General features: G+C 45.7%; 1 protein-coding gene across 3 annotated transcripts in view; it reads right to left on the bottom strand.

The window, feature by feature from the left end:
• The window catches only part of MITF (melanocyte inducing transcription factor), a 182,440-nt gene extending 167,971 nt beyond the window's left edge, over positions 1-14,469 (bottom strand). For all 3 annotated transcript variants that reach the window (XM_032211776.1, XM_032211777.1, XM_032211775.1), the window contains exon 1: positions 14,186-14,469. In XM_032211776.1, the coding sequence (XP_032067667.1) occupies positions 14,186-14,289 (104 nt within the window). In that variant the 5' untranslated portion in view covers positions 14,290-14,469. The remainder of the gene's footprint in view (positions 1-14,185) is intronic.
• Positions 14,470-22,033: the final 7,564 nt, after the last annotated feature.

Genomic DNA, 22,033 nt, shown 5'->3' on the forward strand with positions numbered 1-22,033 from the left:
AGGTGGACAAAAATGACAAATCCAGTGTATACTGTACATCTAGCTGACTATGTGACCAACCATCATAATAGCAACCAAAATGTGCCAAAACCATAAAGATAATAATAGCTAAAAGTAAAAACTGACTTTTACAATTAGGTCGGGTAACATGAATGAAAGGAGAAAGAAAAGTAAACATTCAAAGCCCAAAGAATTAATAAGATGATGACTATTTGCTGAGTAGCTAAATATTTTAATCATGTCTATTCATAGGTAGATTGATAGACAAATAAACAAATAGATATACAGTAGATATTTGTGTGCATGTGACAAAGGAATGGATATAAATATTAAAAGTATGACTGGGTTGCTTATTATCCATAGTTAATATAAGGATGATAAGAAATTGTGAATGTGAAACTGAATTGTTTTGACAGTGTCAAGAATGCATTGTTGTATCATAAAATAAAGGAAAGAAGCAGAGTAAAACAGTGAAAGTATAAAAGATGTTTATAATATCTTCAGTCCTACAAGGGAGAGGGCAGTAAACATATTACCTAGTTAGCTAATGAAACTTCTGCAAAACAACAACGATAACAACCAAGCAGACTTCGAAATAGATTTACAATTGATAGGCAATGAATAGTTGTTTCAACAGATCTACAAAAGAACTTGGCTGAAACTTTAAAAATTAAAAGAAAATATTCAGGACTGAATTGTGGAATTCTTGGTGCTCTCTGAGCTTGTTTGTTACAGACATTTCACCGCCTAGCTAGATAAGATTATCAGTGTGAATGAGTGTAGTAATTATTTACAGTGTATCACAGAAGTGAGTAGACCCCCTCACATTTTGTAAATATTTAAGTGTATCTTTTCATGTGACAACACTGAAGAAATGACACTCTGTGATGCTCAAATAAACATTATTCCCCTATATCAGTGCTTCCCAAATCTGGATGAATTACCCCAAACTAACTAAAAATGATTTTCCCCTCATTTCTCTATCGCAATAGGGATATATAAATAATGACATTCTAGTAAGCAGTTTTTGGTAATAAAGGAAAATGTTTGCCCTACACAAAGAACAGCAACAAAGATGATTAGGGGACTGGAGGCTAAAATATATGGAGAACTGTTGCAGGAATTAGGTGTGTCTAATGTGATGAAAAGGACTAGGGGAGACATGATAGCAATCTTCCAATATCTAAAGGGCTGCCACAAAGAAGAAGGAGTCAAAAGCACCTGAAGGCAGCACAAGACACAATGAATGGAAGCTAATCAAGGAGAGAATCAAGAACTAAGCAGAACAATTAATCAGAGGAACAGCTTGTCTCCAGAAGTTGTGGATGCTCCAACACTGGAGCATTTTAAGAAGAAACTGAACAACCTTTTGTCTGAAAGGGTGTAAGGTTTCCTGCTTGAGCAGAGTGTTGGACTAGAAGACCTGCAAGGTCCCTTCCAACTCTGTTATCCTGTTTTGTTAAGAATAAATGGTTACTGAAGGAATGTGACTTAAATACAAAAATTAAACACCAATATGAATGAGGAATGTGGAGTGGATTAGATTGGTTATAAAGAGAGAATTAATAAGGAGTGAATTGTAAAATGAACACGAAGAGTGAATGGATGGAGAGGATGAGGAATATTGAGAAACTTGTGAGATCCTAAGAAATAGAAAGGTAAGAAACTTTAAAAAACCGAAGGCAATGCCTGAAATGGCATATGGATGTGGTGAAAGAAAGGATGGTTTGCAATTTTCTTATTCCATACCTTTAATTTCTTGGACATTATTTCTTCCTTCTTTTCTGTGCCCACAAGATAATGTTCAATAAGTCAATAATGTTCAATAAGAATCTATATGTAACCAAATTCAGCAGGCATATTTGCCCTCAGCATTTCCAATATAAATAGCAATTGAAGATTATTCGGAAGAATAAATAATGTTCAGTAGGTGTTTGCTCAAACTGACTCAACATTGTAGATTTTCGTAGATACAATGACAGCAGGCCAACAAAATATCTAGCACAAAATATCCCATTGTACTAAGGCAGTCAACATTATGGCTTGATGTGATATGTAAACTGGGACAATGTCTGAGTCACGTAACGAGCCATATCATGCTTTGGTTGCTATGACCTTAGAGGGCAACATGATTCTAGCCACAGTGATTTGTAAACCAGAGTTGATAGCTGATTATAGTCTCAAACATATCATTTTGGGGGAAAGTGAGAAAACAGTAGGTTCAAAGTTCTAGATGCATCTGATTCTTTCAGTGGAGTTTCCTGTATCTATACAGCCTTTCTGGGTTATCTATAAGGATTGGCCCCGATGCATTATTTTTACAGAAGTTTTGGTCCCATGCTGTTGAACATCTACAGAATACTTCCTTTGAGTTAGAACATGCCCAATTTTTTAAAGAATGTGTTGGAAGCATACAAAATAATCAAATGCATACAAGATAATTTCCTATTGTAAATAGGAAAAAGGACAGGAGTTGGTGATTGATATTTTGTATTGGAATGTATTCCCCTACTGAACAAATGACACAGTGGCAGCAAACAGTGCATTTGCTTCATTTATATAAAATGTTTCATTTAACATTTCTAGCCTGTCGAATTAAAAATCTCCAAAAAGACCCCTTCCCATCTCTACCCCATTATTACTGGTTCCTATATTAGCTAAGGGGACGCAGTGGCTCAGTGGCTAAGACACTGAGCTTATTGTCTGTCTATCAGAAAGGTCGGCAGTTCGAAGGTTCTAATCCCTAGTGCTGCGTAACGGAGTGAGTTCCATTTACTTGTCCCATCTTCTGCCAATCCAGCAGTTTGAAAACATGTAAAATGCAAGTAGAAAAATAGGGACCACCTTGGTGGGAAGGTAACAGCATTTGGCATTTAGTCATGCTGGCCACATGACCAGAGAGACGTCTTCAGACAGCGCTGGTTCTTTGGCTTTGAAACCGAGATGAGCACCGCCCCCTAGAGTCGGGAATGACTAGCACATATGTGCAAGGGGGACCTTTACCTTTATATTAGCTATTTTTTGCTAATTTTAATGTTATTAGTTATCATTTTAATGTTTTATATTGTCATTTTTATCATGTTGTAAGAGTTCTCTTGATAGCAAGATGGATAGCATATAAATTTAATAAATAAACTCTGGGCAGATTACAGCAAGTTAAAATTACAAATGCAGGAAAAAATATATCAAAATCACAAAACCAACAATAAATCAACAATAATCCATCACCTTCTCCCCAAGATGGAGATCAATAAAAATTAGCCAGGGTTAAAAACCTGGCTCTTTAAATTTCTCCTAAAAATCACAATGCTTAATGAAGTTCCTAAGTGTAGAATCAGGCCTAGCGCTGTAGAAGCAACTCCACCTGAAATCATTGGAGTTGTAAAAAGTATCCACACCTTGATAGCTTACACTTGCTCTTCAGGGTCAATCCTTGGGAAAATTTTTAGAAGTTGCAATCGAAGCAAAATGCCAGAAGAAGTCTGCTATCCACTGCAAAGAGCAGGATTTCGTGTCTTGTACTATCAAACATGCACAAATTCTCAGATGCAAATCAAAGTGACAGTATTAAGATTCAACTTCAGATGAAGCAGATTATCTGTGTGGTTATTAGTTGCAAAGTTGTGTCCAACCCATCGCGACCCCATGGACAACATTCCTCCAGGCCTTTCTATCCACTACCATCCCCCAGAGTCCATTTAAGCTCACACCAACTACTTCAGTGATTCCATCCAGCCACCTCATTCTCTGTCGTCCCCTTCTTCTTTTGCCCTCAATCTTTTCCAGCATTAGACTCTTCTCCAGTGAGTCCTTCCTTCTCATTAGGTGGCCAAAGTATTTGAGCTTCATCTTCAGGATCTGGCCTTCTAGAGAGCAGTCAGGGTTGATCTCCTCTAAGGACTGACCGGTTTGATCACCTTGCAGTCCAAGGTTTTAGATCTTGGGGCGAAGGGAAAGGACGCGACAAGAAGTATGAGGAAAGTGACTTTTATTCAGCTCATAGTGGAAACGATTCAACGAGGCGTATTTCGCGCCCTACATTTATACCCCCAGGTTTGAGTGAGGGACCAATGGGGCGTCGAGTAGCTCGACCAATCAGGGCGAGGATTGGACCGGCTCTGCCCGGGAACCAATCAGGAAGAGTCCTTGTTCGCGCGCTTGTATTTCCCGCGCTAGTATTCAACACCCCTCCCCCCCCAGTCATAGAGTTCCTTTAGGAGGGGCAAACATAGTCTTGTAGGTAGGCGGGACGGTGGCGTTCTCGTCCCGATCTCCGTGGTTCCCCGGCGGTCGTCGACGGGGGGGGGGCCGCTGGCGGAGGCGTGTCCGTGGTGGGGGCTTGAGCCGACGGCGCGGCCCCGCGAGAGGGCACTGGCTCCGGGTCCCGTGCCCGATGTCCGTCCGCCTGGGGTGGCGTCTCTGTGGCCAACGGGGTGTCTGGTAGGGGTGTAGGTTCAGAGTCTCGAGAAGGGCTCCGCGGAAAGGAGTAACCAGCTGGGGTGCGCCTGCCCGGAAGGTTCGCGACGGCTTGACCCCCGTTCGCCGGGTGGAAACGGTCCGTGGGGAAAGGAGTCAATGGGGGTGGCTCCTGTTGAGAGCAGATTTCTGGGAAGCTGGGGCCGTCTCTTTCCGCAGGAAGGCGACGCCTTAACTGGTCCACGTGTCGCCTCCATTGTGTCCCGTCGGCCAGGCCGACCCTGAAGGAACAGGGGCCGGTCAGAGCTATGATGGTTGCGGGAACCCACCGTGGATCCCCGGAAAAGGAACGGGCCCATACAGGATTCCCTAACTTAAACGCGTGGGACGGAAGGGCCCCCAGGTTGCTTGGCGGATCTCCTGCGTAAAGTGGATGGAGCCTGTCTAGGGGGGTTCGCAATCTCCTACCCATCAAGAGCTCCGCGGGACTTTTGTTGGTCGTTGGGCAGGGTATGGAGTGCTGGCTCAAGAGATAGGCCGCTACTCTTTCTTGCCAGTCGCCCTGGTCCATGCGGCCCAAGGCTTCTTTTGCTGAGCGAACTGCGCGCTCCGCCCGGCCGTTGCTAGCTGGGTGATAGGGGGCTGTGGCCGCGTGTCTGATCCCCTGTTCGGCCAGGAATTCTTGGAACGTGGTGGAGGTAAACTGGGGCCCGTTATCGGAGACTATCACATCCGGTAACCCATGGGTAGCGAACATCTTACGGAGGGCCCTTACTGTACTCTCTGCTGTGGTGGAGGTCATGATTACTAGCTCCACCCACTTGGAGTAAGCATCGACTACTATCATGAAGTTCCGGCCGTGGAAGGGGCCGGCAAAGTCGATGTGTAAACGGGACCATGGGCCTCTAGGGATCTCCCACTCTCGAGGGGCGGCTATGGGGGGATTTGGCCTAGAGTTTTGGCAGATCCTGCATCGGCCTACGTAGTCTGCGATTTCTGTGTCTAACAAGGGCCACCATACGTAGCTACGGGCTAAGGCTTTCATTCGTGCTATGCCTGGGTGGTTTTTGTGGAGTGCGGGCAGGATTCGTGCTCGTAGGGCTGTAGGGATCACTACCCTATCCCCCCAGACAAGGCAACCCCCGTGAAGGGCGAGTTCAGCCTGTCGCACTTTGAATGGGCGGAAGTGTTCCGCTACCCTTTCCGTGGGCCACCCCCTCAAAACCCATGAAGCGACCTGAGATAGGACGGGGTCAGCCTTTGTGCAGGCTGCCACGTCCGTGGCAGAAACGGGGAGGTCGGATTCGGCAATGGACAGAACAGAGAGCGCGGGCACGTGGGCTGTGTCCGTCTCTGGCAGGGGGCAGCGGCTCAGGGCGTCTGCGTGTCCTAGCTGTTTGCCCGGACGGTATAACAGCGTATACGAGTACGCCGTTAGGAACTCTGTCCAGCGTGTCATGCGGGGGGACAAGATGGGGGGAGTCGGCTTGTCACCCGCCAGTAGCCCCAGGAGGGGCTTGTGATCCGTGACTAGGGTGAACTTTCTACCATAAAGGTAGTCATGGAACCGCTTAATGCCGGACACTGCAGCCAGGGCTTCTTTATCGATTTGGCTGTAGTTCCGCTCCGTGGAGGAGAGTGTCCGGGAATAGAAGGCTATGGGGGCTTCTGAGCCATTTGGGAGGACGTGGCTCAGCACCGCCCCTACGCCATAGGGGGAGGCATCGCAAGTCAGAATTAGAGGCATCCTATCGCTGTACTGGATTAGGACTGCCGATGAAGTTAAAATATCCTTTATAGCCGCGAACGCGTGCGCTTCACGGCTACCCCATTTCCAGGCTGCTGACCGGTCAAGTAGACGGTGTAGCGGCTCAGCTAGTGACGCCTTGTGGGGGATAAAAGGGGCGTAGAAATTTAAGAGCCCCAGGAATGCTTGTAACTCCGCCCTAGAGGTGGGTGCGGGTGCATTTTTGATGGCGGCAACTTTGGAAGGAGTGGGGTGGATGCCTTGGGCATCAATGAGGAACCCCAGGAATTCAACTTTGGGAACTGCAATTTCGCATTTGCTGCGCTTTAATTTCAGTCCCGCCTCCCTGAAACGTGTGAGGACCTCCCGCAGCGTTTTCAGGAGCTCCGAGTGGCTGGGGGCTGCGACCAGGACGTCGTCGAAGTAGGGAACGACGCCTGGGAGCCCGTGGAGCAACCGCTCCATGAGGCTCTGGAAAATCCCAGGGGCGACCGAGACGCCGAATTGCAGACGGCGGCAACGGAAAGCTCCGCGGTGGGTGACAATAGTCTGGGCTGTAGCCGCATCGTCGTCTACGGGGAGCTGCTGGTAGGCCTGTGCCATGTCTAGCTTAGCGAAAATGCGGCCCTGTCCTAAGGAGTGGAGTAGGTGCTGTACTACGGGAACCGGATACGGGTTTGCCTGTAGGGCCAAATTGATGGTCGACTTGTAGTCGGCACATATTCTCACCGATCCGTCGGGTTTGACCGGGAGGACTATGGGGGTTTCCCAGCGGGCGTGATCTACGGGCTCGAGTACCCCTTGTTCAATTAACTTATCGAGTTCCGCATCTACCTTTGCTCTCAATGCGAAAGGGACCCTGCGTGCCTTTAGCCTAACCGGGGCGACCTGAGGATCGAGGCAGAGAGAAATGGGGGTACCCTTGTAACAACCCAATTTCCCGTCGAACACATCTGAGAACTCGTCTAGGACGCTATCTACGGGGAGGGAAACTACCCTGTGTACCCCTTCTATGGTGAGGCCCAAAGCGGAGAACCATTCTAACCCCAGGAGAGCGGGCAGGTTGTTCCTTACGACTAAAACTGGGAGTTTCCCTTTAAAATTTCCATATTCCACCCGGATGTGGTATAACCCAGCTGTGGGAATCCCATTTCCCTGGTAATCTAGGAGGGAGACCCTGGCGGGGCGCAGCTTTCTCTGGGGGACCCCGGGGCAAAGGCGGGAGAACAAAGCCCAAGATAGGAGAGAACGGGATGAACCGGAGTCCACCTCCATTTGGCAAAGCTGACCTTCGAGACGGACGGCGGTGCTTATTTTCCGGTGGCCGGCGGGAACGGGGGATGCCTGGTAGACCACGCAGTCGGCGCTGGGGGGCTGGTAGGTTGAGTGGCAGTCCTCCGTGCGCCTCGCGGGACGTGGCTGCTGGCGGCGTGGTGGTGCCGGGCGCTGGTCGCTGGGCTGCATAAACGACGGGGCTGGCAGGGGAGCCCGGCATACTCTGGCGAGGTGTCCTTCTCCTTGGCAACGGCGGCAGACGGCAGAACGGTACGGGCAGGCTGTGCGGCTGTGGCGGCCGCCGCATCCGCGGCAAGGTGCGTTTGAGGCCGGCTGAACGGGTGCCGGTGGTTGCTGGGGTGGCCTCCGTTTGGGCTGCAGCCTCATCTGGCCGACGATTTCCTCCTCCTCCTCCTCCTCGTTTTCGGCAGGGGAGAGGTCGTCGACGAGGTTCGTCTGGGCGAGCGGCCCCGCGACGGTTTGTGCGGGGGGGTTTAGCTGGAGGCGTTCCATGTCGGCCGTGGATTGCTCGGAGAGTTCGGCGGCTCGCGCTATTTCCACGGCTTGCATCAGGGTAATCTTGTGATTCCGGAGCAATCGGCCGCGTAAGTGTGCGTCGCGGACCCCGCACACAAATTGCTCCGCAAGGTTTTCCTCCAGGTCTGCAAAATCGCACTGGGCGGCCACAGTGCGCAAGGCCTCCAGAAATTGGCTAATGGATTCATTAGCCCTTTGTACTCGGCGGCGGAAAGCGAAACGGCGTGCAAATAAAGAGGGTGAGGGAGCGTAGTGGTTCCTCAGCCTGGACATCAGCTCGGCCCACCCAAGTTTGTATGCTGGCCTCGGGGCGGCCAGGGCTCTCGCAGAGGCGAACATGGACGGCTCACAGCAGGACAGGAAGAAGCTGCATTTCTCCTCATCGGTCTGAGCCTGGTTTTTCGAAGCGATCAGGTAACACTCGAACCGCTCCATGAATCCGTCCCATGATTCTCCGGTGGCTCCGCCGAATGGCGCGAAAGGAGGAAGCGATGACGCCATCGTGGTGTGGGGCCGGAGAGGGGAGAGGAAGGACGAAGAAAAATTCGCGTTCGCTGCCGGAGTTCTCGGTCTGACGATAGCGTTCTGGCTGGTTCAGACGCGGTGGCAGCTGGCTGTTCTTCTTCGTGGTCGCGGGAATCGGAATCCCACCTTCGTCGCCAGTTTTAGATCTTGGGGCGAAGGGAAAGGACGCGACAAGAAGTATGAGGAAAGTGACTTTTATTCAGCTCATAGTGGAAACGATTCAACGAGGCGTATTTCGCGCCCTACATTTATACCCCCAGGTTTGAGTGAGGGACCAATGGGGCGTCGAGTAGCTCGACCAATCAGGGCGAGGATTGGACCGGCTCTGCCCGGGAACCAATCAGGAAGAGTCCTTGTTCGCGCGCTTGTATTTCCCGCGCTAGTATTCAACACCAGGAATTCATAGGAGTGTTCTCCAGCACCATAGTTCAAAGGCCTCAATTCTTTGTGCTCAGACTTTCTTATGATCCAACTTTCACAGCCATACATTGTAACTGGGGAAACCATAGCCTTGACTATACACACTTTTGTTGGCAGGGTTGATGTCTCTGCTTTTTAGTATGCTTTAGATTATCTGTACTCTTTGTAATTTATTTTAATTTTAACAGCAAGGATTCAATTAGGGCATTCTCGGAACATGGAAAAGAAAAGCTGTTCAAAACATGCCACAGGAGCATCAGATTATCCTTATTTCTTAAGCCAGGCCTAAGCTCATTACTTAGATAACAAGCTTCCAACCAACTCACAGATATCTCATCTTAATGTAATCAAGGTGAACTGTTTCCAAGATTTCCTGGCATTTAGCCTGATTAATGAGATGTATGAATATTTTTCTTGGTCATATGCTGCTATTCAGTACTTAACAGACCTGGGCATGGGATGAAAAAAAGAAAGCTGGACATTCTAATAGATAACCATGAGCTATAAGCTTAAGGGTGGGACTTCATTCCTCTTGGCCCTATTATAATTCTCATTAGCTTTTGATAGCATCAACTATCCTTCCGGACTGCTTGTAGGGACTGCAAAGTGAAAGAACAATTCTGCTGCCATGGGTGCTTCCGATCAATATTAATGGGAAGATGAGTGGTACCACTGCTCTAACCATTCTCTTCAACGTCTACATGAAGTCACTGTGGGAGGTCATCTCCCAGTTTGGTGTGAAGTCAGTCAGTCAGTCAGTCAGTCAGTCAGTCAGTCAGTCAGTCTCTCTCTCTCTCTCTCACACACACACACACACACACACACACACACACACACATATATATATATATGTGTGTGTGTGTGTGTGTGTGTGTGTTTTATTTGTGCTGATAAATAAATAAAGGGAGACTAGTATAGATCTATTTCAAGCTATTTAGCTCTCATCAGCTAGCCATACCCTTACTGGGATTCGAACCTGTGCTATATTGCATCTTAGGCAAACGTCTTAGCCATTATGCCACAGGTCTCCTCCTTATTGGGTTTCTGTCGTGATGGACTCTTGTGACGAGCCGGTTGACAGATGATGGAAGCAGTTAGCTTCCTCCCATAATTGGGGCTTACCAGGAGTTGTGACACGAAATATATATATATATATATATATATATATATATATATATATATATATATATATATATATATATATATATATATATATATATATATATATAAATAAATAAAAAAAACCCCGTGGGCCTTGAGTTTGATCCCTGATATATATATGTTTGTGTGTCTGTGTGTGTGTCTATGTGTGTGTGTGTTATATTTGTGCTGATAAATAAATTATTTATCAGCACAAATATAACACAAATATAACAAAGGCAACAGTAAAAATATTGGGTTTCTGTCGTGATGGACTCTTGTGACGAGCCGATTGACAGATAATGGAAGCAGTTAGCTTCCTCCCATAATTGGGGCATACCAGGGGTTGTGACACTAAATATATATATATCAGGGATCAAACTCAAGGCCCACAGGGTGCTTAGATCTGGCCTGCATGGCTGCCCTGGAAATAGCAAAGGACCAGCCCGCAGTGCCACTGCCAGCTAAAATGGAACTCAAGAGGGCAACTTTCCCGAGCTCTATTTTCACTGGCAGAGAGTTTCAAGGGGCTCTTGCAGCTGAAAATGGAACTTGCAAGGGTCGCAGACAGCCCTTCCAAACTCCATTTTCATTTGCAGAGGGTTTCAGGAAGCCGCCGCATCCAAAAACGGAGCTCAGGAGCCCATTATTGCTGATGGAGTGCTCAGGTCACCATAGGTGTCCCCGACACAGTGATTTTGAGATGGCCATGCCTACCATGGCCATACTCACCCTGCCCCCTCCAAGGTCAAACAGAACCCTGATGCAGCCCTCAATGAAATCAAGTTTGACACCCCTACCCTGAGCCAAATCTTAATGGTCTGTGAGGATGACCTTGTACATAAGACAAAGAGCCACTACATAGGCCCCTATCATGCAAAAGGTGTATGAACTAATAGAAAGAAAGGAGATATAGGAAGAATCTCAGAAGGAACCTTCTTTTGTTTGTTTTCAAAAGTAAAAGTAAAGGAAGGAAGGAACACTTTCAGACTTGCAAGATTCCATTCCTATAACCTTATAATAAAGGTAGTGTTAGTACTTATTCAAGGACTACCTCAAAGGCAATCTTAGGAGTCTGAAAATACTTCTCTTGCACGATAGTTGTCTAGGCAAGCAGCTCTTTCTCCTGACTCCCAAGATCATTCCTATAAACACTACAGAAACAGAGATTCTGTGAAGCCAGAGATAAGATATGGATGAGTCGAAGAAAGTTCTGATTTTATCTTAGCAAGAGGGAGTAACTGTTTGTTTAGAAATATGGTGGCTCCAAGATAGCGCTAGCGTTAACTGTGTAAGGATTGTTCTTCCCATAAAGAAACTGGTCCACAACTTGGGGGCCCTCTTGGACTCACAACTCCTACCTGAATAGTAGGTAGAAACACTGGCCAAGTGGGGCTTTGACCAGCTGAGAGTGGCATACTAGTTGCTGCCTTACCTGGACCAGATTAAGTCTATGTCTTCAAGTTATCACCATGTATCTGGGTTACTGTAACTAAATGAGGCTACCTTTGAAAATGAAATCTAAGTTGGTACAAAATGCAATGGATAGACTACTATGAAGTTGTCAGGCACAAAAAACCAGGAACACTCACTAAGTTCAAAGCACTGAAGAGTTTGTTACTGCTACCTATGCATTTGAACCTGGTCAACTAATGGTCAAAGCTAAATTGGTACTAGATAAGATCGATGGAATTCATGGGAAGCTAGACCTGGATCTCTTATGGCTGTGCAATGATTCCAAACTGATGACACATTTAACCCCGCCTTCTAGCTCAGCCTACTCATCTCCTACAGAAGTTAAATAAATGAACTTTAATGATCCAAATAGCTTAAGGGCTGATGATCTGAAGGACTGCCTCCCTCATTATGGTGAACCAGTCCAGCCATTTAGGCCTTCAAGAGAAGCCTTTTTGAAGGTCTGTATTTATTTACTCGCTGCCATTGGCAGAGGTCTGTTACATTTGGCTCACTTAGTTCTTTCCAAACTATGCTACGCACTTCAGAAATTAAGTTTGGCCCCCACTTTCTGCATTTGCAAAGATTCATTTCCTTCACTAGGGTAGTTGTTAATTGGTTTTAGTATTAATTTTAATGTATGCATTTAATTTTTTAGAGACATGAGTATTTAGTTGAGAAGAAAAGCAAGCTATAAATTGAATAGATTGTATGCTGTGCAAACCCAGCCAGGTCATTTAAGAAGAAAGAGATAGGTTTTCGGTCAGATTCAGCCAGATTCTTTCATTTATATTAGCAACAACTTTAGCTATGTTTATACATTTTAAATTGTTAACATTTTATTTTATATTATTAGCCATACCAAATGCCCTGTGGGTAGAAGGGGAGAATAAAAATTGCAATAATAAGTAAAAAACAATGACTTAGTATAATATATGGATCTAGCTTCACTCTCCTTTATTGTATCTTACATTGCCACTTCATGCTATGAATACTGATCAATGTGATCCATGCATGGAGTCAAAGAAAACCCCACCCCTATTTAGTGTGTATGAATATTTCTGATCAATGTAATTATACATGGTATCAAGAAAACTATTTGGTCATCAAACTCTATAGCGTCATTCCAGTGCAAAATAAGTAGGTTCCCACTATTGTATCAATCAGAATCAGAATAGAGCTGGAAAGGACTTTGGAGGACTTCTAGTCCAGCTCCCTACTCAAAGCAAGAGATCCTATATCATTTCAGACAAGTGACTGGGCTAAAACAATTCAATGGTATAGCAATCCTTGTGATTCAAAACGTGATCAGCCCATCCAAGGCAGACACAGAACTAAGAGTTTTTCTCTCTCCGCTCTGCATTGCTTAATACACGCAAACTATCAGTGGAAATCTGTAACTCCCAGCCACTGCCAGATAATGTCTCTGGTGAGAGGTCCAACAATACCCTTTACATAATACCAGCCACAGCTCTTGGCCCCTCCTTCCTCGCCCAAACACACACTAAACAAAACTGCTATTATGACAGGAACCACTCACTAAATGGCTGCTTTTATAACCGGGGTTGTTTCCTTTCAATATTTGTATTCTTTTTTTTTTCTTTTCTTTTTTTAAAAAAAGTTTTGCCTTTTTTTTGTTACAAATAGCCTGAAAGCACCAGTAGACACATCCAGGATTCTTCTGCAGCCCCTCCCTCTTTTCTCCCTCCCACTCCCCTTTTTCCACTTACCCCCACCCACCGGCTGTCAGAGGGAGTGGTGGTTTGAAGGAGAAGCAGAATAAACCCACATTGTTGGGTAGGAGGGGGTGGAGAACTGAAAATAGGGGGGGGGTTGTTCAGGAGGGTGAGGGGGTCCCTCTCTTTTACCATGCCCATTTCCTACCGCCACCCTCCCACTCCACCCCCGGGGCAAACTGGCAATCCCTCTTCTGCCCAGCATGCCAACCCACAAGCGCTATCAGCACACCTTGCAAAGAGCCAAACAAACAACAAAAAGTCCACGCAAACTTGAGAGGTGACGGAACAGCAAATCATTCGCGTTAAGGGTTTGGGTTTTGTTTTTGTTTTTTTGTTCTGTTTTTTTGTTTTTTGCTACAGGAGCTGCGGCGGTCAGCAAAAAGGAAAAAAAAAAGGAGCCAAAGGCAAAGCCACCTGTGCTGCGGGCGGGTTTTTTTTTCCTCTCCCCCCAAAACCCCCATCCCCGGGCTAGAGGTTATTCCTTCTTTTCCGAAAGGAAAGAGCAAAGGGGATCGCCAGTCCCTGAGAGAGAGAGAGAGGACAGCTCCACGACCTCGCGCGCCGTGGGGTGACGAGGGGAGGAGGAGAGGGAGGAATTCCCGAGCAAAAGTGAAAGAGGACGAGGAGAGAAGGTGCCGAGCGACCAGGAAAGGGGCAAGCAGGACGGGCGAGACAAGAGGAGGCAGAAGCCCGCCGGGACGAGGGGAGACAGAAAGAAGGGCGGCTGGCAAAAAGGAGCCCACGAAAGGAGCTCCTGATTTACCCGCTTTATGCCCTTCGGGGGGGAAGGGTGGCTTAGCGTTATTAAAAGGTGCAAGAGATATCTCGCCGGACGAGGCGATCGATTAAAGCAAACACTTGGGGGAGGACAGAGGAAAGTCGTGGGGGGAGTTGGGAGGGGGGGAGGAGGAGGCAGGGAAGGAGAGCGCACCTGTTTTTCAGCGGCTGACTTTTCAGCTCATAGTAGATCTTGGGCTCCTCGTGGAACTCCTCGCCCACCTCGAAGTCCGGCACAATGCCCGATTCCGCCTGCATGGCCTCTCGCCTCGTTCCGCACCCCCAGCGGGAAGGGGGGTGGGAAAGCCGCGTGGCGTCCGTCCTCCCGACGAAGCGTAGCCCTAGCCAGGCAGTCACCGAACGCGCGCACTTGCTCCACACAGCCTCGACTCGCCTTATTTGCCGACTCGGCTGCGTTTTCGTACTGCTGTGCCTGTGACCGACTCCGCGGCGAACCGCCCCCTTCGCCCACACCTCCTTCCCGGCGCTGCGTGGGAGCTGTAGTCTTTTCAAGGAGACGCTGTCAGGCGTTTTGCAGAGAGGAGGCACTACGACTCCCAGAAGGCTAAAGGGAGCGTGACGTAAGCCGAGGGCGGAGCCGAAAGAGACCGGCAGGCGTCCTGTCAATGTCAGCAAAAGCGCTGGCCAAGGGTATTTCGGTGGCTCGCGAGGGGTAGAGGTGGGGGGGCAAGGCTGAGCTTCATTTCCTAGAATGAAAAGCATCGGCGCTCAAGCCTTCCAGGAAAATTAGGCTCTGCATCTTTCATGGGAGGCTAGCCCTGCTTTGCGCTCTGCATCTGAGCAGGATTGCCCTCTCCTCTATCCTGAAGTCTCTGTCTTAGACCCTTGGTATTTACTCGTTGCCAGTGTCAGCTTCTTTTATACGTGTCAGGATCTGGATTTAAGTTTTCTCAGAGACCATTCCTGCAGGGGATGGACTTGCTTAGCAGTGAAGTAAAGTCACCACACATTATGTTTTGAAACATTGACGTTGCCTTGCAGGAGAAAACCACATGCACATAGCCACATACAAAATCTCCTATCTAGGTACATACTGATTTAAAGCTTCTATTGGCATGGGTTGGTGGTTGTTTTTTTTTTTTTACAAGGCACCTCAACAAATCTGTTCTGGTTGCCGCTTACTTTTTACTCTCAAATGTTTAAGATTGACTTTAATGAAGGTGTAATTAAATTTTAAACTTTAGTGCCCTTAAAGAACCTCTCCAGATATTAAGAAACCTTAAGAATATGAGCCGTGGTGGTGCAGTGGTTAGACTGCAGTACTGCAGGCTACTTCTGCTGATTGCCGGCTGCCAGTAGTTGATCAATTCAATTGTCATTGGATCAAGCCTTCCATCCTTCCAAGGTGGGTAAAATGAGGACCCAGATTGTTGGGGGCAATATGCTGACTCTGAAAACCACTTAGAAAGGGCTGTAAAGCACTGTGAAGCAGCATATAAGTCTAAGTGCTATTGCTATTGCTATCCTGTCTGAATATGCTCCACCTACGAAAGGGCCCTGTCATTTTCCTCTATGGCTTGCAAATGAGAGCCAGCATTATATAGTAGTAGCTAAGGCACTGGAGTAGAAAGCAGGAGACTGTGAATTCAAGTCCCATGGAAGCCAGCTGGATGACTTTGGGCCAGTCACTCTCTCTCAGCCCAACCACCTCACAGGATTATTGTTGTGGGGAAAATAGGAGTGGAAGTTGTGTTGGATATATTCACTGCCTTGGGTCGTTTGTAAAAGTAATAAAAGGCAGGATACAAATAAACAAATTAAACAAATGGTAGGCCACTTATAATATCTAGGAATATATAAATTCAATAAAAATAAGCATGCCCAGAGCCAGGGCAGAAAAAGTACCAATTTCTCTTTCTCTCCTACTGTTTCTCTTTTACTTTCACACACATGCAGGCATACACACACACACACACAGAGAGAGAGAGAGAGAGAGAGAGAGTGAGAGAGAGAGATATCTTGTCTATTTTGAAATATTTGAGTACTGTTTGGTGGGGGTTTTTTATTAGCAGTAGTAGTGTTACTGATTCTAGCAACTATCTTTCTTGCCTGATTTGGACTGACTATCACTAAAAATACTAAAATAAATTTTCCAGCAAGAAACATTGCACATAATTCTCTTCTGCCCCCTCCTTTCTTCACAAATTTTAGAGGTCAGTCTTAGAATGAAGTCATCAAAAGTGTGTTTGAATTCTCAGAATGCAGATTGCAGTGATTTATTTAAATCATAGGGCTGGAAGGAGCTGGAAGTTTTAATCTAGCCCTCTACTCAGAGCAGGTTTCTGCATACCATCCTGGATAACTGACAGTCCAATATTTGCTTGAAAAAGTACAGTGACCTGTAACTCCAAGAAGCAGGCTCATCTTCAATTTCATACACCAGCTCTTATGGCCAAGAAATTACCGTACTTTATTTCAAATTTGGATCTTTGTCCTGTAAAACTTATACTCACTGGTTCTTGCCCTACTCTCAGGAGCCATACCCTCTTCCCTATCTCCCTTCAAGTTTTGGAAGACTGTTATCATACCAGCCTTCTCTTGCTCTTCTTTAGGCTAAACATATCCAGTTCTTTTAAGCATTCTTCACAGAATTTAACTATCAAGGCTTCACCATCTTCTTTGCTCAGTTTTGTCTAACAATCTATTCGCATTACATATCTGCCTGGATAAATTGTTATACTCTTTTAGAATGTTTTCTGTGACCTTGGAAATTGAATCAGAGGTGGGTTGCTCCCGGTTCGGCCTGGATTGGCTGAACTGATAGTAGCAGCAGTGGGAGGCTCCACCCGCCCACCTGGACACTTCTGTGCACACTCTGATCTAATAGGTTTTTTTGCTAGATTCAATGAATTGCCCTCTTGACATCTATTCTTCTGAATAATTTTACATAGTGAAGATTTTAGAATGCTCCCATCTTTAACCAATGAGGACTTGAAGAAGTAAATCACAGAGAGTAAGTAAGGGAGACACAGTCATCAATAATACTACTACAAGTATTTCAAAGTATTTCGAAACTAATAAAGAAAAAGAAAGCAACCTGTTGGAAGAAATGTCCTTCTGGGTTCAGTTCCAAGTGGGGAATAAGACACTGGAAACATGGAAGCTGCTTGGAAAGATGGTTTAATGGGGGACAGGATCACATGGCTTGAGTTCCTGAACAGAAAAGGGGGATCAAATGCTTCAGATGTTGGGTGAAGAAGAAAAAGAAGGAAAAGGGGCTTGCAGAGAGTTCCTGGGTTTTTTTATAATCTCTGTTTCACCCCACCTCTCTGTTTCCTGTTCCTGTGTAAGAAATGTATTCTGATTGGTTGTCAGACTCCCAGAGTTCCCAGATGCCATGTGGTGAGTTTCTAACATAACAAAGGTAGGCTAATCCTACCTTTGTTATGTAGAATAGACTGGCTCAGGCATTTTAATGGCCCATTGACAAAGGTGGGGGCTATTAAGAATGAGCCTGTTTCCTGCCTAAAAACATGTTTCTCCATTTCTTATCCAAGGAAATATAATATTCTGCCTTTTCAATATTTCCTAGGATATTTCATTCTTCTAGGAGAGGGGTGGGTGCTAACTTCCTACAGAGCAATGCTATTAGAAGTGCCAGCTTTAATTTTCCTATACTGTCTCTGATCTTATTTATCCTTGGAACACAGCTTAAAACATAGCCAGAATTTGAAATCAACTATCATTAGTATCATGGGAGGCACTAGGAAAAATGGTTAGAGTTGATATGCATTGTGGATTATAATTCAAATTATCTGGAGGATACCATATTGCTAACTCTGGTGCTTAGACTCACCAAAGGGTATCTTCACATATTGATATTCATCTTACAAATATGTGGAATTAGAGGACAAAGCAGATAGATCACAGGAAGTGACTTCCATGCAATCTTAAGGCTTGACTCCTTTTTTTTTGTATGAAATAGACCTCTAGAGGGCTATGTGTCAGAGAGCTAAGCATCTCTGGATGGCAATGATTCACTTGAGAAGGATCTCTTTAATTTGAGAAGGTTTACCTTCCACTCATCCCTTTTTAATGCTTCAAGATTTTGACAAGGGTAGTTTGTGAGGAGTCCAGCATCTTTATGAAACAAGGAATCATATTTTCTACAGTTGGGGATAGAGAGTATTTGCCTTTTCAACTCTTCAAATAGGACCTGGAAATGTTTGAATTCCTCATTTGACTGCTAACTTTTAAAAATGTTATAGATCTCCCTCTGTCAAAATGCTGACTAGAAGTTCCTGGGTACAAGCTTTGTCTCTTTGATTGATGGTGCTCTGGAAACTGCCATATGTACTGATTATACTATATCAGTAATAACTCTTACATTTACCTCACAGAATTAGAGAGTTGGAAGGAGCTATAGAACCATCACATCCAACCATCTGCTTCATGACAGACCTCCCTTCAGCTGAACACCACTCCAGAAGGAAAGCCCACCACCTCTCCCAGTAATTTGTTCCACTATTGAACAGATCTTAATTTTAGTAAGTATTCCCTAAGTCTCACATACAATCTGCCTTCCTGTAACTGGTGCTCATTTTAATTGCCATGCCATCTGGGAGTAACAGAGAACAAGACTTTGGGGCTGGCAGTCCTTCTCTTCCTTGCAAATTGCAGCGTTTCTTAGCAATTGCCTTTTCTCTTTCCTGACTCTCCTTTTAAGATAATGTACCTCTTCTAGTTTATTCAACATTTTATGCCTTCCTCCACCCTGTCTCTATTTGTCCATTAAATTACATTGTCCAGAATTGGACACAGTATTCAAGAGGATTCATTGGTGGAAAATATAGTGGGGCAGTCCCTTAATTTGAAAACTCTACCTCTGTTGACGTTTCCTAATATTGTATGTACCATTTTAGCAATCACCACACACTGCTGTTTCATATTCAGCTTCTGAACAATATATACCCAGTTTCCTTTTTACTTAGGCATTATTTTTGTCATCCTATACCTCTGCATTTAAATTTTACTTCTTAAGCAAATAACAGTGGTTTCTATAAAACTGCATTTTTCCTGCCCAGGTCTTTAACCCAACATATCCATATAAGAGTTGAGGTGGCGCAGTGGTTAGAGTGCAGTACTGCAGGCAACTTCAGCTGACTGCTAGCTGCAGTTCGGCAGTTCAAATCTCACTGGCTCAAGGTTGTCTCAGCCTTCCATCCTTCCAAGGTGGGTAAAATGAGGACCCAGGTTGTTGGTCCAGAATGCAGCCGCGTGAGCGATAATGGGTACACCCATGTTACACCTATCCTCCGCGAGCTGCACTGGCTTCCTATCGGTCTCCGGACTCGATTCAAGGTACTAGTCGTTACTTTTAAAGCCCTACATGGTATCGGACCTGGCTACCTGAGAGACTGCCTCCTGCCATTTACCTCCCAATGACCAATAAGATCACACAGGTTGGGCCTCCTCCAGCTGCCGTCGACCGGACAATGCCAGTTGGCGGCTCCCTGAGAGAGGGCCTTCTCTGTAGCTGCACCAGCCTTGTGGAACGAGATCCGGACCCTCACCACCCTCCCGGCCTTCCGTAAAGCGACTAAGACCTGGCTGTTCTGGCAGGCCTGGGGCTGTTGAGTATTCCAGCCCCATTTGACGAAATGGATGTTGTGTTGATTTTAACTTTGTAATTTTAAATGTTTTAAATGTTTTTATTTGTTGTTTTTATTTGCTGTGAGCCGCCCAGAGTCCCTAGGGAGTGGGCGGCATACAAATACTATTAAAGTTTAAAGTTTGGGGGCAACATGCTGACTATGTAAACCACTTAGAGAGGGCTGTAAAAGCTCTATGAAGTGTATATAAGTCTAAGTGCTATTGCTATCGTAAATGTTGTTTTTATTTTCTACAGTACCCAATTGACCTTGGCTGATATCAAGAAGCTAGGTAGGACTGAACCTAATTAATTCTTTGAATGAAACCACAAGGCATGGTTGTAAGCTGTTCTGGGAGTTTTGCTTTAACAAACCAAAAACAAGAAGGTAACCTGTTTTATATCCTCCTCTCAGAAAAAAGTGAGCAAGTCCCTCATGTCTCTGTGACTTTTTGTCTGGACTACTCAGGGGTGGGTTTCTCGCCCCGTTGCAACCGGTTCGGTTGGAACGGGGCCGGTGGCATCCGCATGCACGCGCGCAGCGCACACATGCGTACTAGCGTCTGTGCAATGCTCCAGCTGCTCCTGGAGGATCGCGCAGGCACTGTATGCGTCCTGCGCATGCGTGGAAGCGCAGAACTCGTCAAAACCGGGTAAGGAATGCAGGCCCTTCGCCGTTCCCGGAAGTTACTTACTTCCGGGTTTGCTGACCAACCGGTTCGCGGGGACCACCGCGAACCAGTTGAAACCCACCCCTGGGACTACTGCAATGAGCTCTACATCAGGGGTCCCCACTCCCAGTCTGTGGCCTGGTCCATTTGGAACTGCACCCGTGGAAGTGGATGCATGTACATTTGTGAAAATGACACACATTCATGGGAAAGCATCCCCTTTCCTCCCCACTGCCACCATCGCTACTTCCACCGGTCCTTTGAGACATATTTTTCTTGAGTGGTTGGAGGCCACTGCTCTATGTGGAGCTGCTCTTGAAGAACATTCAGAAGCTTCAACTGGTACAGAACATGCCAGCTCACTTTGTGAGCTGATCTGGCTGCCTATTTACTTCTGGGTGGAATTTAAAATATTGGATACTATCTTTAACGACCTTCATGGTTTCGGATTGGGTTACCTAAGGGATGATCTTCTCCCAGTTGTTTTCCCTGTCCAATTCAGGCAGGAAGGTGGGGCGTGCTGGAGCTCCTCTCAGTCAAGAAATGTCAGCTGGTGGGAACCAGGTGACCTGCTTTTTCTGCTATAACCCCTGCCCTCTAGGATATTCTCCCTTCAGATATAAGAATGACCCTGACCTGGTTGGCTTTTCATAAGGTCACAAAGACTTTGTGTGCTATAGGCCCAATTTCCTTGACTGTATTGACATCTATAGGTCTGGGTCTTGAGTAGGGGGGTTGGACTAAGACTCCCGGGGTCCCTTCAAATTCTATTGTTATATGTTCTGTGTTCCATAGTAACAGTTTTACTTGGTGCCATTAATTGGATTTATTTTATGATGTATACTGTACAAAGTTACTTGTTGAGGTGGGCTGCTATAGAAATCAAATCACTCAATAAATTAAACTATGAGTTTAGTAATTTTCTTTTTCATTATCCATTATAACGTTGCCCTCTTCATAGAGCAGGTTGTTTCTTTTCTATCTTAAACATAAGAAAAAATCTTTTTCTTCTTAGCATCCTTTGCTAACTTAAAAAAGGTAAAGGAAAAGGTTCCCCTCACACATATGTGCTAGTCATTCCCGGCTCTAGGGGGCAGTGCTCATCTCCATTACAAAGCCGAAGAACCAGCACTGTCCAAAGTTGTCTCCGTGGTCATGTGGCCAGCATGACTAAACGCCAAAGATGCACAGAACAATGTTACCTTCCCACCAAAGATGGTTCTTATTTTTCTACTTGCATTTTTACATGCTTTCAAACTGCTAGGGGGGCAGAAGCTGGGACAAGTAAAGGGAGCTCACTCCATTACATGGCACTAGAGATTTGAACTGCTGAACTGCCAACCTTTCTGATCGAGGAGCTCAGCATCTTAGCCACTGAGCCATTGTGTCCCTTTACTAACTTTATTTCATTCCAAAATCACTTCCCCATTTGCCCTTAACGATGACCCACCAGTCACTCTCTCCTTCAGTCCAACTCACTTTACGCAGCTGTTGTGCTGGGGAAAATAAGAGGGGAAAATAATATTAGGCATGTTTGTTGCCTTGAGTTATTTATAAAAATAATCATTGCAGAATATAATAAATCAATAAAATATAAATCAATGATAAAAATAAATTTTGAATGAATGAATGAATAATGGAATGAACAAAATTGTGTTTCAAAAGCTCTTTTCTGCAATTCTTTTTATCCCAGCTCACAAATAAGGCAGAGTTAAGTTCC

This window comes from Thamnophis elegans, chromosome 2 (genome assembly GCF_009769535.1).
Source record: "Thamnophis elegans isolate rThaEle1 chromosome 2, rThaEle1.pri, whole genome shotgun sequence".
Lineage (NCBI taxonomy): Eukaryota > Metazoa > Chordata > Lepidosauria > Squamata > Colubridae > Thamnophis > Thamnophis elegans.